Here is an 18,007-nt window from a genome sequence, read left to right as displayed (position 1 = left end):
GAGATGGCGCAACAGGACGTTTCAGGGGGACAAAGGGGCATCTCCAAAACCTTTCCCTTATTTAGGAAATAATCAGGTCTGCATCAACATACGCAGATTTGGGGGTACCGACCCAGCTCACTACAACCCCCTCGGTCCTCTCTTCCCCACCCCTCCACCCACAGGGAAGGTTGAGCAACAATTTCCTGCCCTTCTGGTCACAGTCCACAGGATCAGCGGCCTTGAACTTGAGGCGCGGAGGACAGGGCAAGAGAGAGAAACACAACTGTGTGGGTAGAACTGTAACATATGAAGTTGCAAACCAGAGTGGTCATTTTCCCCAAGCGGTGACAGAGAAGATTGACCTTGAACAGAAAGGACACAGCCCCTGCACAGAGAGGCCAAGGCAAAAGTGAAGGCGTGTGATTATTCAGGTGCTCAGTTCAGCAGACACCAAGAGGAAATTAGATGTGGTGGAGATTTGCTTGGGGAACGTTCTGTGAAGGGTAAAGGAGGAAGCAAAGGCAGACAGGGCCTTCGACCCATGATGCGGGTCTGATACCATGAGAGGAAGGAAGAGCCGGCGGCTCTCGGGAATTCTGGGCAGACCCACAAGAGCTGCCGCAGGGAGGAGTGCAGGGATGGGCAGAAATTGCTGAGCTTAGTCCTGGCCCGGAAGCAAGGACTGAGGGCAGACAGGGCTGGAGGGGAGCGCGGCCTTGGCTTGTGTTAGATTCGAAGATCAACCACCCTTTGTGGAAGGCTCCCCTGGGATGGGGGTGGGCAGAGGGGTGGGAAGCAAGAGCAGTGCCCACTCACTGATGCTGCAAAGGGCTTCCAGGCCCGTTCCCAGTTCTGGTCGTCCCCAGGCCCTGCTGCAACCCCACCAGGTCTCTCCCAAGAGCTCCTCCCACTGAACAAGCCCTTTCCTTCCTTAAGGTGGCTGGGCTGTGTTCAGTGATATGCAGCCCGAGCTCCAGCCATTACCTACACCAAGATTTGAGTTTGACGATGTAGTTTGAGGTCTCTCTTATAAACGTTCGCATTACAAATAATCCTCATGTAAGGCTGCATATCTTGACAGCGGTTCAGGTCACACAGGTATACGTGTTTGTTAAGATCTGTGCATTTGGGGGGCATGTAGGTAGTAAGTGGGGGGCCGCTCCTGAGAAGGGCTTGGAGAGAGACCTTGCAAAGTTGGTTGAAACTGGTTATGTGCTTACTGGGTGCCAGGTGCTGTTCTCAATTTGGCACATATTCACTCGTGTGTTCGAGGCTTCAGACGCCATTGACTAGAGGGGGCACTGGAACGTGGGCCAGTCCGTCCATGGCAGGCCGGTGCCTTCCGCAGGCTGGAGCAGGTCCGGGGAGCCTGAGGGACACGTCTGTGAACACGGCACCTACCGTGGTGTACCTCCACCCCTCATCCCAGGGAAAGAAGTGAGAACCAGCACACACACAGTCACCCTGTACACACGCCTGTATCTCACGCTCGGGAACCACACGGAGCCTCCCAGGAAATAATGCTTCCTGCTGTGCTAGGAAATGACCCCAGGAGGCCTTCCCTCCCGGCCCGGGGAGATGCCCAACTGTAGTTCAATGGGGGCCCTGCGTTCCATCCTGTCTACCTGCAGCTGAACTCAGAAATACCTCCCGCAGGGCCTTGCTTCCCTAATCCTGGAAGAGTTTGAGAAGCCAGGGTCAGTGTCGTCTCTGTCTCACTCTCCCCACTGCTTCTTCCCACACTGATCTCTCAAAGTAAGTGTGTTCAAGCATGGAGGGCCCAAAGGGGCTGAGCCGAGCCTGGGGAGGGGGGCGGAAATGAAGACTGAGGTCCACCCTCCTTCACAGCCCCTGAAATTCCACTTTGTTTCATTTCCCTAGATACAGCAGTCTTTCACACTGCTAGTGAGAATTAGCCTGGTATAATGCTTTCTTCAAAGAGGGGCTTAGCAGGACAGCCCTTGGCATCCTGAGTGAGATGATAAGGCACAACTGGCAATGTGAAAGAGGAGGGATGTCTGGTAAGCCCCGCCTTTCCTGAGCGTAGGGAGCACTGACGATAGACACTCTTGGCTCACTCTGCCCACTGACCCTTATCCTGAAGCAGCAGGGACCCCAGCCTGCATCGGTTCTATAAAGCCTGCTCCACGCTAAAGACAAACCAGCAGCTGAGCGCACTTCACATTTAGCTGTTTTTAATGCTCAAAAGCTCTGTACAAAAAAATCACAAATGAATCCTCACAACACCCCTGTGAGGTAGGTAGGAAGTATTATTCTCCCATTTTGCAGATGGGGATACTGAGGCAGAGCGGTGGCATGACCGGCCAGTCATCTCAGCACGTGAAAGTCAGGGCCAACCATGAGGATGCAAAGACCCCCTCCCAGTTCAGCCCTGATCGCTGACCCCTTACCTAGACCTTGTCTGCAAAAGAAGTAAAACTTTTTTAACACATGCAAAATAATAAAGACAATACATCTGGAAAGGTAGTGAACGGACATACAGTAGTTCTGCAAAAAGAAATCAGCCAAGATGGTCAAATATTTTCCAATACTAGGTAGATATGAACAACTTCAGCCTCCTGTCCCCTTTTCAAATGTCATGACTAGGGACACAACCACCGTTCTTCCCCAGAAGTGCAGGACTGAACCAAAGAGAGGCCCCCCGGCCCCAACAAGGCAGGCCAGGTGGACGGCCTCCCCACGGTTCAGCCCCTGGTATTCAGCAGACCCAGAGCAGGGGCCGCAAGGCTCAACCTCTCCTGCGTCTTCTGAGCAGCTTTCCCACCGTCCGGACACAGCAGATCCTGGAGGCCTCTAGGTCAGCCGTGCTGGCCCCTTCCACTCCTCCTCGGGGCAGCTCAGTGGGCCTCAGCAAGAATGGACTGGCATCCGGGTGAGCCCTCAGGCCGCCCTCGGCCCACTCTCACACACTCCACTGCCCACTCAGGTGCAGCAGCCCTGAGAGCTGCTGCTGCAGCAGGTGCGGGCGCAGGGCCATCTTGGGCTGCAGGGACGGGCGGAGGTACGGAGGGACCCGAGGCGGCGTGCCTTTGCTTCCTCCGCACCTCCCACTCGGGCTCCCAGGCAAACGGAGCTGGCTCCTCTCACAGGGCACATCCACCTTCCGGACACTCTTTCTTCCTCTGAGAAGGGCTCCCTGGTGTTTCCAGCTCCGTGGGAAACTCCACAGTCCTGCCAGCCCCATCGGAGGAAAGAGGGGAAAGGAGGGAGAGGCAGAGGCCTCTGCTGGACCCACCAAGCCCTGTGGCTGTACTTCTGAAAGTCTCCAAATTGGAGACGGGGCACGAGAGGCAAGAACACTGGGTAAAGCTGCCTTTAGAGGAACAGAGCCACACCCAGGGTGCAGAGGCCCCCAGCGCGGTGCTCAGGCAGCTAAAGGGGAGAAGCCGAGAGGGAGAGCAGCGAAAGAATGAGAGAGGAGGAACCCAGCACTGGCCCATGGCTCTGCGCCAGGGGCTGTCAGGCCTCCCGCTCCGAGAAGGGAGGAGGAGGGCGGCAGGAGAAGTGACAAGCAGCTTTGTTTAGCAACTTGAGGAGCCAACTCCTCAGAGGGCTGATGCCAGCCCGTCTGCAGGACACACCCACCAGGCTCTCCTGGAGGCTGCTCTCACGCCTGTCATTGTGTGCTGACTGTGTGCTGACTGTCCTATAAAAAGCTTTTTCAAACCAGGGCTCCCAACCCAACCCGTCTCTCTGGGAAGCTGGGGAACTGCTCAGGGCCACTTCAGTGAAGAGCACCTCAGACACCCCAAGCCTTCGTGCGGCTCTGCGGGAGGGGACGGGGCCAGGGGACACGCAGCCTACAGGAAGTCCCCGGCAGCGACAGGTGCAAGGCTGGGGCTCTGCTCCTGCCACCGGCAGCGCAGCCTTGAGAAGGGCTGGTTCTCCACACTCTCGAGCTCAGGGAAGCCCAGCTGATTGAGGATCTCGTAGACTCCAGCCTTCGACGCCACCTGGAGAGGATAGAGATGGAGCTGCATCCCGGGGATGGTGCCATCTGGGGTCACCGCGCTCCACGTCACGCCTTTCTTCCCTCGCTGGGCTCGGAAGTGCACAGCTGAGCCTGGGGCCCAGGGCTGCCTCCTACCAGCTCAACAAACTGAACCAGAGTTTGCGTTTTGGCCACTAGGAACTGCTCTGAGCCTAATTTCCTCATAACAGGGATAACGACCTCTGCCTGGCGGATGGTCGTGGAGGGCTGCGTCAGCTCCAGAAGTGCTCAGCAGGTGAGAGCCCTGCCGAAGACCTGCTGCCTCTGAGCCCGTGTGGCCCAGTCCCCTCATGGGACAGCTGCAAGCACAGACTCTGGGCCTGACAGCCAGGCCGCAGGGAGTCTCGGGGGGCGGAGGGGGGGGCAGCAGCGGCATGAACTCAGGAGCCAGCAGAGCCCCTGGCTGTGCCTTCTGGCTGCAGGCCTCTGTGCAGGTGGGCTACCTGGGCTGCCCTGGACACCCTCCACGCAGCTCCGTTGCCCAGTGGCCCGGGCCCTGACACCAGGTCCAAGCCATCCTGGGGGTGGGGAAGGGCAGGGCCCTCAGAACAAAGGCCCCCAAGATGCCCTCACTCCTCCTTGCCACTCACACCCAGGAGCCGGGCCTGGAGGCTGCAACCCCACACTCCTAACTGGGCCCCACTCCCCTCCTTCCTTGACACCCCCACACTCACCATCCAGGTTCAGGCAGTGAGGGGTTCAGCTCCTTCCCAGCCCTCAGCTGCCCTGATTTCCACTCTCCAAGTAAAACCCAAGTGGAAGTGTCCGAGGTCCCCCACCCCACCTCCACCCAGGGGCCCCGACGAAGCTAAGCCACAGCCTCCTCAAGAGCCGGGCCCCAACGTGGCCTTGGTGTGACCCACCCCTGTCAGGTGTCCTGACTAAACACTCACCCACCCCAAGGCCTTGCACAAGGCTTTTCGCTCAGCACAACAGCCTGGCAGCCACTGTCCCTGCCATGGGGCACTGCGGTGGCTGCCCTGCCTCCGTCCTCACAGCCCCCGCCCCACCCACACCCCTGCCTAGGCCCCTGTCCTTGCTCACCCACTCTCTTGGGTCCCAGCTTCCTGCCCCCCCACCTGCCTGGCCCATGGGAGCTAATTCAGCTTGACCCACATTAGAATCACCAGCACAGGTGGGCCGGTCAGGAGGGGCCAGCATCCTGCATCCTGGTGGAGGGTAATCACAGGGAGCTTTGCCAGGGACAGAAGGATGCCACCTGCTGACCTAGAGGGAATGAGGTGCCAGTTCTGCTGCTCAAACCGGCTGAGACAGAGAAAGAACCAGGAGGAGGGCGGTATCCTTGCCCGGACGTGGTGGGCTCTGCCAACCAGCTGGCTCTAATGCTGGTTGTGAGCAAGGTACCTGACCTCTCTGTGCTGGTCCCCTCCTCCTCTGGAGAACAGGAGCGTCCAGTCTCCGTGTACAGATCTGCCTAGCGCAGTGTCCAGCAGGGGGAGCCCTGTGTCTCCCAGAACGCCACCACAACCCTTCAAGGTGGTGCGGACAGTATCGACCTTACGTCCATTTTAACATTGAGGGCAGTGGGACAGTTAAATAACCCGTTTTAGGTCATACAGAAGGTGGCAGGGGACTGGGCCACCACGCTATCTTGCCCCTCGCAGAGTAGGTGAGGGCTGATCACACAGGGGACATGAAGAGGCCGAGCAATGTTGGCCCTGGGGGACACACAGAGCGGGGGCCCAGTCTGACACACCGCCCTGTTCTGTTCCCCACACGCCTCGTCTCCCTCCTTCTCATTCATTCATTCACTCATTCTCTCATCACGCTTTTGCTGCCTGCCAAGCGCAGACACTGTGCTGGGGACCCAAAGTCGACAGGACAAAATCCCAAACAGAAGAATGAGAGGTGGGAACGCTTCCCGCCCAACAGGGGCCTGTCCAGGCAGCCTCGGCCTCCCGCCTCTCACCTCCCGCATCCAGGTGCTGAACGGCCTCTGCCAGGAGTCCGCCTTCTCCAGGTGCAGGTAAGCATTGAAGAACACCAGGTACACGTAGCGCTCCAGGTACTGCAGGCTCCGCAGCCGCAGCCTCTGGGCCTCCTGCTCCGACTTGGCGGCCTTCACCTGCAGGATGGAGCGGGCCGGGCATCAGCACAGGGGTTCATCCCCACCCAACACACATGGACACATCACACACATACATCTCACATGAACCATGCATACTCACACACCCCACACACTTACCACATACCCCCACACACACAGCTATCATACCCACTCACACACCACATACATTCACATCATACACACTCAGACACACACTCACCCCCTCACACTCATCTCTACTGCCCTCAGCACCAGGGTGGGGACGGGAGGAAGGGACTTGGACAGCAAGGCCAAGGGCGTCAAAAGTCCACTTCCTACCCGGACGCATGGACACATCGCCTGGCCTCCCTCAATCTGTACTTCCTCTTTGTGAAAGGTGAACCCCCGTCCTGTTCTGAGGGCCGAGCAGATGAGGACAGGCTGCCCCGGGAGAGCCCCATTCAGGCCTCTGTCCTGCCACTGCGTGGACAGGCCCTCCCGACGGCAGACCCCAGGGGCCTGAGACCAACGCCCAGCTCTGACTGCTAGGAAGGACCATTTCTGCCAGCTCCTGTCAGCCCCAAGTGGGGACATCTCCTCTCCGGTCCCCAACCCTCCCTGGACTGGAGGGAAGACTCTTGGCTCCTCTCTCCCCTGAGCCCTTGGGCCTCCCTCAGGGAGGGGCAGGTGGGTGTGAGTTCTCTGATCAGTGGCCTGGGAAGGGGCCAGGCCAGCAGTCAGCAAAGCTCTGTGCTCGGGGCTCCGACTAGGTGATGCAGCGTGGACCCTGCCCTCCCCTAGCCTGGGCTCCGCGGCCTCCAGCTGTTCACAAGAGTGAGTTCATCCCGGCCTGGGAAGAGGGAGAGACTGACTCAGCCTCAGTCCCACAAACCAGGAGCCACAGTGGGCCTGCTCTGGGGGCCTGTGTTCCCCCACCTCCCACTTCTGCCTCCAGTAATTCAGCCCCCGGGCCTCTGCCGTCTTTGCTCCCAGGCCACGTGAGCAGACAGTAATTACATGCCCAGCTCACCCCCACCATCCGTAAGGAGCTTTGAGGCAGTGGGGATGGGGCAAGGGTGGAAGGTGAACAAGGAGACACGAGCTAGGTTCTGGGCCTGCTTCTGCCATTTAAACTCAGCCCCTCACCGCCATTTCTGGAAGTAGGGCTGCTCAGTACTGTGACGTGTGAGGAAGCACCTGGGAACCAGGCAGAGCCACGCACATCCATTCATTTGGGGAACAGGACGGAGGGCTAGGACACACGCACGGGCCCTGCCCACAGAGACGCTGGTGGGGGCGGGGAGGTGGGGAGTGGACAGAAGACAGACATGAAGCACCCAGAGAGGTCAGACCATGAGATCGATTCGAAGCAGGCAAGTAGCTGGACTGGGGGAGGCACCAAAGAGGAGGCGATATTTACGGTGCGTTAGGAGAAGGGGGCCAAAAAGTGCCCTGAGAAGGGCAGAAAAGGGGCTAAAGAGTGAGGTGCCTCTGGGTAGACAGCGGGGGAGGGAGCTTAGGGCAGCAGTGGCGGGGTGACAGCACCCAGAGGTGGCAGCACCCAGAGGCCAGGCCAAGGCCTGGCCCTTCAGACCAAGGGGCCAGGGACGGCTTCTGGTGGACCAGCGCTGGGGAATGGCCGCCTGGTTGCTGCTGGGGGTGTGGGGTGAGGTCAGGAAGAAGGCCTATGGGTTTTAACGATCAACCAATTTTTGTTTAGAATTAGGCAGTGGGCCAAGAAAAAAGGCTTTCCCTAAATACAAACTGTGGCCAGTGCAATGCAGAAGTTTCACGAGTGGGTTGGCCACGCCACACCGCAATCCGCCACCCCGTCCCTTCTGCTGCTTCCCACACTCCAGCCAGAGGCCCGGAGCCCGTCCAAGACTCTTTTCTTAGAAAGAAGGAAGGAAATCAGCAGTGGTCCCTCCAGACAAAAGCCATCAACTGCTTCAGATGGGCCGGCTCAGAAGAAACGTCCGGAGGGTGTGCAAAGCCCACAGCTCTGGCGCCCGGGCACAGCCACACCAGCCAGGCCCTCTCTCAGGGCCCCGCCCCCATGGGGGACTCAGGCCGCCTGTCCCCAGACACCAGCAGGGATGGGCCTGAGCAACATCGAGGGTGGAGGGGCCGAGAGATGCCTCTGGAGCCCCACTGGCAAGGTAGGGTGGAATTATCTCTAAATCCAGACCACTGGGTGAGGGTGACGCCTGCCACTCCCCGGAAGGTTCCCAGGGCACATCCTGCCCGACCCAAGTCTGCGACTGAGGAATGACCCCTCTTCCTATCAATGCCCCTGATTCCCTAACATCACCCGTCATGGCGAAGTCTGGGGAGGAGGACAGGCAGCCACCTCCTGCTGACAAAAATAGCACAGCTGTTTTTAAATGGCTGCCGGGGACTTCCAGGCAGTCATTAGCTGTGGTGCCATGGCAAGGCCTCTGTCCTCTGGGACTGAGCCCTAGAATAGAAAGGGCATGAAAAAGGCGACCAGGGCACTGCGCACTTCAGGCCTCTCAAGCCTGCAGTCTGCCCCGCACCGACGCAGCCCGGCGGGCTGGCAGGGGCTCTGCTGAAGCTCTGCTTCCTGTTGGTACAGAGGCAGGGCCGGCAAGCCCCCCCCAGGCATGTCCAGGGCCCACCGCACGCCGGGTGCTGGGGGGGGCATGCTCCACCCAGATCTGACTCCTAGACTCTGCTCCCTCTGCAATAACTCCACGCAGGAAGAGCAACATCCCATCGCACAGGTGAGGCTCTGCAAGGGTAGGTAACTACCTGGAGGCGCAGAGCTCCAAGCTGGGACACACACGCCAACATCCCAGCTCTCCTATCACCCAGCCCTTCTTCATAGTCAAGTTCAGCCACTCCCCGCCTCCCTCTTGCCGGGGCACTCTTACCCCCCTCTCCTGCAGCCTGGAATGCCCTCCCGCCTCCCACGATGAACCAGGCCCAGGACAAGCCCCTCTCCTGATGCCAGTGGTGTGAGCTCCAGCCCCACAGAGCCCGCGTCTCGGCTTCCTCTGCTCCCCGAGGCACGGCCAGCCTCCACCACGTAAACCAGGGGACAAGCACCAGATTATAAACCGGCCCATCTCTCTGTCCTTCCCAACACCCCGAGAGCCGGCCAGGGCCCACACACAGCCAAGTGCCGGTTGGTCACGGAGCACTGACTGCGGGGCGCCTCCTCCCGTCTCACGCTTCCACTGTCACCTAGAATCTAGGTCCCAGACAGGACTCCTGCCTGTGTACCTGGGACTCCAGACCTGGACGTGCAACGGCCCACGCAGCGCTTCTCAGAGGCACCAGATGTGTCCCAGACGGACCTGCCGAGCTCTCCCCAGAGCGGCCCACCCACAGGTTGGCCCATCCCAGTAGCAGTTCCGTCCTTCTCGAGGCTCGGGCCCAAACCCAGCACCCCTCCTTGACTTCTCCCACCCTCAGCCCTGCACCCAACCAGTCAGGGAATGTGCGCCACTCTACTCCAAATGCTCCTGGAAGCCGCCCACCTCGCACAGTCCTGATTCGAGCCACCTCATCGCAGGGACGGTGCCCAACTAGCCTCCCAGCCACCACCCTCACCCCCACACTCCCACTGCCTGCTATCAACACTGCACCACAGCAGCTCTGCTAGAACATCCAGGCAGCCCCTGCTCTCGACGCCATGCATCGGCCCCCAGCGGCCCTCAGAGTGGAAGCCGAAATCCCTGTGACCCCACACAAGGCCCCATTCGGTCTGTCCTTCCTGCCCTGTCACCTCTGACCTCCTGTCCTGCTCCTCAAACAAACCAGGCAGCTCCCACCCCAGGGCCTTTGCACTGACCACATTCTCTGCCTGGATTTCAGCACAGCTGCCTCCCTCCCCTCCTTCAGGTTTGTCTGCAAATACTGCCTCCTCATCCAGCCCCACCCTGCCCCAGACCCTGTGTAAAACACCCCATCAGTCTGGCTTGTATTTGTTTCCTGTGCGTCTGCCTGCCTCACTGGACTGCGGGTTCCAGGCGCTGTCATGTTCTATCACGAGGCCTCTCCGGCCCCCACACAGCGCCTGGCATTCAGGAGGTGCTCAATAAATGTTTGTTGGGTCCATAAATGACCACTGCTGGCATCCTGTATTTTCACTCAGCCCCGCATCAGGCTGCCTGGGACGACCCAGAACCGCCCATTTGCATCCCAGAAAGGGAGACTGCAGTGAGGAGGGGAGCGGGCCCGCCAGGCACGTGCAGAGGCGGGAGCAGCAAAGGCTCCAGGGAAACAGCACCAGAGGAGACACAAGGGGAGGCTCAGGGCCTGCGTTAACCGAGCCAGACAGCACCCCACTCCTGGAGTGTCTGGCCGCCCTCGCCCCAGCCCCCTGAACAGAACAGCATGGCCCGGTGGCCACTGCAGCCCAGGCTGCAGGCCGCAGAGGGCAGCCCTCAAAGATGTCATTAAGGGAGGGCTCCCAGCTCAGACCCCATCCTTCTCAAAGCTCAAGGCCACCCCTCTCCTTGGCAGACGCCGGCCCCCAAGCAGTCAGCAACAACTGCTTCCTGGGCTGTCCCCTCTGGCTTGTGCGGCCATGGGGCCTGGAGCACAGTAAAGCCCTCAGCCCATTGTCAGGCAACTAGTTTTTCAAAGATGTCATATATTGTTCAGCGCTTTCAAAGTGCAAAGGGGCTAAATCTGAAACAGTACACTTCTCTGCATGCCATTCATTCAACAAATGTTCTGCACGCACCCCAGGCCAGGCTCTGGGATTCAGCACCTATAAGACACGGTCACGGCCCTCAGGAGCCCGTTGTCCCTGCACGTAGCCTAGTGGTCAGCCTGGTGTCCCAGCCCCGCCCACCACTCCCACCCCTGCACCCTACATACCCCACTCCCGCCTCCCACCATACCCAGGATGGTGCCCGCCACCATCCTTCAAGGCAAATGAGCAGTGGCAGTGACCCCGGGCAGCAGACGGAAAAGCAGAGGCCCAGACAGACCAGTGCGACTGGCCTGAGGCTGCACGGGGAGCTGCTGGCAAAGCCGGGTCAGCACCTGGGCTTCCTGTCTGACCCGGGCTCTCTCAGTTGCTGGAAAAAAGCACCCTCTCTTGGAAGACCGATGATGTGGACAAAGAACCAAAAGATATAAAGGAGGTCAGGGTCAGGTTTCCTATCCATCCAATCACATTATGACTTACTCAACCTTCCATCCACGCACCCAGACAGACCTGTGTGGTGCCCACCCTGCCTGCATGGGATGAGGCTGGGAACCGGGGCTCTGAGAAGAAGGACCCTTGCACGGCAGGACTGAGACGAGCAGCAGAAAGCAGCACCTCTGGTGACCCCACAACCCTGACAGTGACGGCAGTGAGCACAGAGGCTGGGCCAGTCAATGGGGGGTGTGCTGGGGGGAGGTTCAGGCTGAGATGGAAGCCCTTCCCAAGCCTCTGAGAATCCTCAGCCTAAAGCCACTTAGCAACCAATGTAAAGCCTATAGTGTGCACTCAGGGGCACCTGCTGTTGAAAACACCGAGAAAGTCCCCCCCCCGCCCCCCGCCGAGGGAGGAGATGGTCCCAGCTCAGCCACACAGCACGAAGGGAGGGAAAGCTAAAGAGGCCTCAGCTACTGAGAACAAGCACCCACACACACACACACATACATGTTCCAGCTCCATTTTGGGAGCCACTGACCGACCCACTGGCTCTACTTCAGGCCGGGTGTGAAAGAGCCTCGGGAAGCAGCCTCTTCCTTTTGTCACGCTGCACGTGACAGTGCACAGCATTCCAGAGCTGCCCTAACTGCACGGCTGGCGCCCCGGAGACACGTCGCCGGCTGGGATGAGGTCTCCAGGGAGCACTGTGGCTAAGCTGGCGCCTTGGACAGACAGACAGAGGGAGACCGAACCTGGGGCACAAGCCAGCGCTGTCTCACAGCCTGTTTTTCTTAAGATAATAGCCTTAGTCCTTGGGAACTGAGCTGGGTCTAACTTCTCGGCAACTCTGCACGGACCCAGGGCAACGCACGCAGCAGGGGCTGGTGGCTTCTTTGCCGACCCTTCCTTTTTCCACCACAGCGAAACTGCCCCCTGCGAGGTGGCCATCGGTGTGGAGGGAGGAGCTGGGAGGCAGGTTTGGTTCTACCTCTAACCACAAAGCCCCCTCAGGCCGGTGTCTTCCTCGGCCAAGCGGGCCTGCAGCTGACCGGCTCCTCACCACGCACTCTGAGGATTAGGAGACAAGCGCAACTCTTTGAAAAAACTCAAAAAGTACTGCTCCGAGGGAACGCATTGCTGCCTCTGCAAAATAAATCTCCATTTGAGGACAGAGGACATTTTACTTCTGCGTGGCTACCTTCACCTCGGCTTTCCTGCAAACTCCTGAGGGGACAGACGGGAGGCACTTTGGACTGTCTTAGATACAGAACACTGAGATTAATGTCACTGGTCAAGGCCAAAGGAAAAAAGACCCTGACATTAATGACTCCAACGGGGCTTCTCCCAGGAGCCCTGACCTTGGCTCTGTCACAAGTATTTTCCCTTCCCAGGCCCTGCAGGAAACAACTAACCCACCAGATGGCGCCACCACTGGGGCTGCTGTCCCTCTCAGATTCTCCACCACCAGGGGACCAGCCTTCTCACCTCTGTCCCAAACTCGTGGAGGTGCTTAGTTCAAAGGGGCTGCTCTTTCTTGTTTCCTTTTTTAAATGTCCTGAGCACTGTGGCCCCGCACACAGAGCGTGGCCAGGCCCTGGCCCCATCTCACCAATGCCCCACAACGAAGGTGAGACCCACCAGGCTGCAGCCCGCACAGGCTGGGCTGCCCGCAGGAGGCCTGGGCTGTTCCTCCAGGCAAGGTCTGTCTCTACAGAAAATGTGTGTGTGGGTTTGGTGCCGTACCCCTTCCTCAAAACCCCCCTCCAAGCTGTACCCAGGACCCACATCTGAAATACATTCTTCCCCTCTGGCCCTCTCTCCACTCCACAGGCTGGTATCATGGGCAAGTATCATGGCTTCTAGTTCCTATCTTTACACGCTGTGGGGCCAAGGTAGGCAGGGAGGTGCAGCTGTGCCCCCTCCTCCCCGGGAGGCAGTGTGGCTGTCAAAGAGGGCCCGATCTGGGAGTTGGGGTCTGGCGTCTCCCTCTCCTCCTGCCAGCCATCTGTGTATTCTTAGGCAAGCCCAAGCATCTCCCTTCCTCAAACGCAAACATGGAGGGAAATGATGGCCCACCCTCCATCTGGCACAGGCACACAGTGGGGGCTGAGCTGGACTGTGAAGGTGACAATGCAGTCAGCCTGGTGTCTGCACCTCTCCCGCTGGTTCTGAGGTGGTTGAGGGGATAGCCAGACACCGGGGGCTGGGGCCTCTAACAACTTCCAGCCTCCGTCAGTAGCCCCTCCATCCTCCCGTCCCACCCCACCCCTGTCGCAGTCACCCCCAAGGCCCCGCCCAGCTGCCCTGGTTCCTCATCTGCAGCAGCACCAGGGCTCACCGAATCCAAAGGGCATCAGGGAGGCACCTCCCAAACCGCTCAGAAGGCGGCCAAATCAGAAAAGGAGCCAGCTCTGGGCCTTCCTCCTGCCCCCTGTGCCTTGGGGAGGTCTCTCTTGAAGGGAGTATTGCCCTTAGTGCAGAGGGAATGAAAGTCAGTGCATCGGCACTGTGCAAACCCCCAGGAAATAAGGAATCCAGGGCGGCGGGGAAGTATCCACACCTGCCAGGTGGCAACAGGGACCACAGGCCCTTCGGTGCCGCCCAGGAGGGCACCGCGCCACCCGAGACTGTTCGGCCCCAAACGGAGCTTTACCTGATGAGGCCTCGGGCACCGGGGCCTCGACACAGGCCGGGCCACACCTGGGCATCGTCAGGAGCCCCAGAGGCTGTGTGGCCAGCGAGACAGAGCAATGGTCTCCACCGACACACTCCCAGGGAGGAAGGCAGAGCGGCTCTGGACTCAACAGCACCCGAGGGCTGCACCGACCTGATGCGGCCTGTGGGTGTTTCCCGGTCCCGATCCAAACGCAGAAAGACCAAGACCAAGACCGTGCGACCAGTGAGAACTTGCAAATGCTGACCGAGGCCGGCGCTGACGGTGTGGAAGTGCCGCTGTTTTAGGTGTGGCCATGGCATCACCAGGTTCTTTTCCAAAGATATCCTCCCTCTAAGTTATGTGCTGAGATGTTTTCAGAAGAAACACGAAGACTGGGACTTGCTTCGACATAATCCAGTTGGGGAGGGGGTGGGGGAGGGGGGACAGGTGGAATGGCTTCGGACAAAATCAGACCGGCCCTGACCGGTAACTCCTGAAAGGGAGGTGGGCAAGGGTTCATAAGATTATTCTCCCTACTTTAAATTTACTGTTGGACATTTCCCAAAATAATTTAAAAGTAAGTAAATTCCGCCCTGGTCAGTTTGGCTCACTTGGTTGGAGCATTATCCCATAAACTGAAAGGTCAAAGTTTCGATGCCCAGTCAGGGCACATGCTGGGCTGTGGGCTCATTCCCGAGGAGCTGCGAGCTGTGGAAGCTCTCGGAGCCCCAAGGCTGTGAACGAACTCCTGGAGGAAAACTTCAGATGGGCGGGGTGTGGGCTAGATCTGGAATGTTCCCAGGCAATGGAAGTGATGGAGGTGATGATCCCCACCCCCTGCCTGGGCTCAGGTCCAATTCCATTCAGTGGTTCCAGGAGTCCAACCAGGCCAACCAGCACACGCAGGACATGGCCGGCCCCAGGCAGACAACTGCAGGCTCCAGGGGATGCCCTGGGAACTCCCAGTCTGAAGGCAGAGGGCAGGGGCTTAACCAACAAACAGGCCGACGCCAGGGGCGGGACAAAGCTGCCAAGTTCCAGAGGGGCCCGTCCATCGGAGGGAAAGCGTGGAGGAAGCAGCTGCCTTCTGGGGCCTCAGCAAGCCCTTGCAGCCCACCAGAGCAGCAGGGACCTGGGGTCGAGGGCAGCCTGGTCAGGGGAGCGGATCGGGGCTGGAAGTGAGGATCTTTGTTTCTGACACCTGCTCGGCCATCAACTCACAGGGGACCTGGGAACCCGGTCTCCCACTCCTCTGTCAGCGGAGGGGTCATGTGCTCTCTAAGCCCTTTAGCACTAAAATCTCTGGGTCCAAGGGGGTTTTTGAAGCTCAGAGAAAGGCCTTGGGACACCAGGGCCCTCCAATGACCCTAGGGGCACCCCCATGTGTTGGGCACTCACGAGTGCCCGCCCATCCCTGTGCTTCCCGTTGTCCCTCGTGTCCTTCCCACACAAACCCTGCCAGGAATACAGCATTAATTCAGCCCAGCCCGTGGGGACCCAGCGGTCAGGGGGGCGGGGGTGGAGACAGCCCTGTAGGAACCCAGCTCCCTCCAACGTCCACGCCCATGTTCCTTCTGCCAGGCAGCCTGGAACAATCTAAATGGTTTCCCTCCCATCTACACAGGGACTGACGCGGGGCCCTGTCAACCGTAATAAAGTCGCTTACACGGCACACACTCACTCACACGCACACACACCAAGCTGCCAGATGCCCCTTCTAATCTGGACGCAGCTGGGACAGCGGAGACTCCCTGACCTCAGGCAGGACATGGGCTCTGGGTCCAGCCAGGCAGCGTGGGCATTTCACCTCTCTGATTAAAGGAGACAGCAGCCGAGCACCAGAGGTCATGATTCCCAACACAGGTCCACGGCTGGTTTCCGGGTCCATGGGAATTTAGCAATTCAATCTTTCCAGGGACTGCCCTCTAGTCGGAGCTCACACATACCCTACTTTTCTGGGACTGAAATATCTTTTCTTTTATGAAACGCCAACCACATGAGATGGTAGGTGGATTTTTAAAGTTTTTGCTTCTTTTTTGCTTCCTTTCTTTAAAATGGACACATTTAACAACATCACACACTGGCGACCCGAGAACAGTCCTTCCCTTTTGGAAACCAGTCTGTGAAATCCCCCTGGATTCAGGTCTCTTTCAGTTCTTCACTCCGTAACAGCACTTCCAGGAGTCCATGCTTGGATGACCTCTAAGATTAGCGCCCTCATAAGAAGAGATACCAGAGACCCCCCCTGCCCCCCCACCCACACTCGAGGACAGGCCACGGGAGGGCACGGTGAGAAGGCAGCCGTCTGCAAGCCACAGTGAGCCCTCACTAGAAACTGAATCAGTCAGAACCTTGATCTTGGACTCTTCAGCCTCCAGAACTGTTTGAAAGCAAATTTCTGTTGTTGAAGCCACGCAGTCTAAGCCCAAAATGACTGATACACTGTGATAACCTCTCATCCTCCCCATGCTTCTGTCTCCCCATCTGTAAAGTAAGAGGGTACCATTCGGAGGCCAAAATCACCTTAATACCAACTAAAGACATTATTTAAGAAAAACACTACAGATCAATGTCTCTTATGAGTCTGATGCAAAAAATCTTCAATAGCCAAATGTAGAAATACATAAAGTTCACCTGCCACCACCAAGGAGGCTGTAGTCCAGGAGTGCTGGGTCAGTTTAAAGACTATACCAACAAAACAAAGGGCAAACACCAAACAGTCATCTCAAGAGACACAGGAAAAGCATTTAAAAATATTTAACATCTAACTATGGACAACAACTACTCGAACCAGAAATGGACGGGAACTTCCCTGGCCATGGCAGACACCCAAAGGCTCCCCCAGAGGTCAGGCACGGGAGGAGGACGTCTGCTCTTCCCGCTGCTACTCAGCATTGCAGTGAGAGATCCTGCCAAAGCACTTAGACAAGAAAATTAAATAAAAGGCACCTGGACTGGACAGGAAGCAATAAAACTGTCCCTTGTTTGTAGGTGACATGATCGTGTATGTAGAAAATTCTAAGGAATTCACTAAAACAAACGAGTATTAGAACTAACGAACAAGTTTAGCAAGGTTGCAAGATGGAAGGTCAATACACAAATAGCAGCTGTATTTCTCTACCGTAACAACAAACCGGCTACAAAGTGAAGAAAGTCAGTTCGATTTCTAATAGCATACATGTCGTAAAATGGGAATAAAGTTAACAAAAGAAGCACAAAACTTACACTCTGGGAACAATAATATAATCCCGTAAGAAATTAAAGACCTAAATAAATGGAAAACATCTCACGTTCAAGGATCAGAAAAGTGACAATTGCAAAGACGGCAGTTCTCCCCAAACTGACTGACACATTCAGGGCAACCCTGATCAAAATCTGAGCTGGCCGCCCTGCCAAGACTGACCAGGGCGGTGCCTGACCAGGAGCCTGCTAGAGGTCCATCCCTCCAGAATCAAAAGCTCAGGGGAGGGGCCCAGCGACAGGCATTTTAATGAGCTCCCAGACAACCCTGCTGCGTACTCAGGTAGGGGCCCTGCTTAGAGGATATGGTGTTCTCAACTCTGTACATTGGCATCACCAAGGGAATTTCTTTATAAAGATCCATGCTCTGGCCCCCCAGCAGACCAACTAAATCAGACTCTGGGGATACAGCTCAGGCGTGAGTATTTTTAAAGCTCCCAGGTGAACTGATTATGCAGCCAGGAGGAGAAGGACTGCATTAGAAGGGTTCTCAGGCCCCTCTGTTTTTCAGCCTCCTGTGAGTTTGGCCCAAATTCAGCTCACTGGGGCCACCTGGTGGTCACACTGAGAAATAACTCTACATTTTGCTTTAGCACCACCACCCTGAGGAAGCCACTGCCACCACCATCCTCACTGGCTCCGCTTCCTCCTTCCTCATTAAAACACCCCACCACTCCAAAGGCAGCATCCACTGCCCTGAACACAGCCCCGACCACACCACCCTTCCCTCCACAACGCCAACAGAGTTAGAGCCAATGTACACATCCAACCTCATCTCTGACAGGGTCCGACACAACTGTGTTGGTAGGCACCTTCAACGCCTCTAAACTTACTCTGCACCCTTGAAGTGCTTTTCCCAGCTCTCATTATATTAGGATTGTTCAAGGTCAACTCCGTGGAACGGCTCCTCTCTCTCCTTAGTGCTCCAGCTCCACCCTCTGGGGGCTACAG

General features: G+C 57.7%; 1 protein-coding gene across 3 annotated transcripts in view; it reads right to left on the bottom strand.

Annotated features, from left to right (window-relative positions):
• Positions 1–2,160: 2,160 nt before the first annotated feature.
• The window catches only part of PALD1 (phosphatase domain containing paladin 1), a 91,345-nt gene continuing 75,498 nt past the window's right edge, over positions 2,161–18,007 (bottom strand). For all 3 annotated transcript variants that reach the window (XM_037055810.1, XM_037055809.1, XM_037055811.1), the window contains 2 exons: positions 5,925–6,080; positions 2,161–3,956 (listed from right to left, as the gene is read on the bottom strand). In XM_037055810.1, coding sequence (XP_036911705.1) covers positions 3,804–3,956; positions 5,925–6,080 — 309 coding nt within the window. In that variant the 3' untranslated portion in view covers positions 2,161–3,803. The remainder of the gene's footprint in view (positions 3,957–5,924; positions 6,081–18,007) is intronic.

Source organism: Sturnira hondurensis, unplaced genomic scaffold, assembly GCF_014824575.4.
Source record: "Sturnira hondurensis isolate 20B ecotype Veracruz unplaced genomic scaffold, ASM1482457v3 Scaffold0008761, whole genome shotgun sequence".
In the NCBI taxonomy this organism is placed as follows: Eukaryota; Metazoa; Chordata; class Mammalia; order Chiroptera; family Phyllostomidae; genus Sturnira; species Sturnira hondurensis.
Note: the sequence above shows the minus strand (reverse complement) of the source record. Positions and strands in the feature narration are given on the sequence as shown.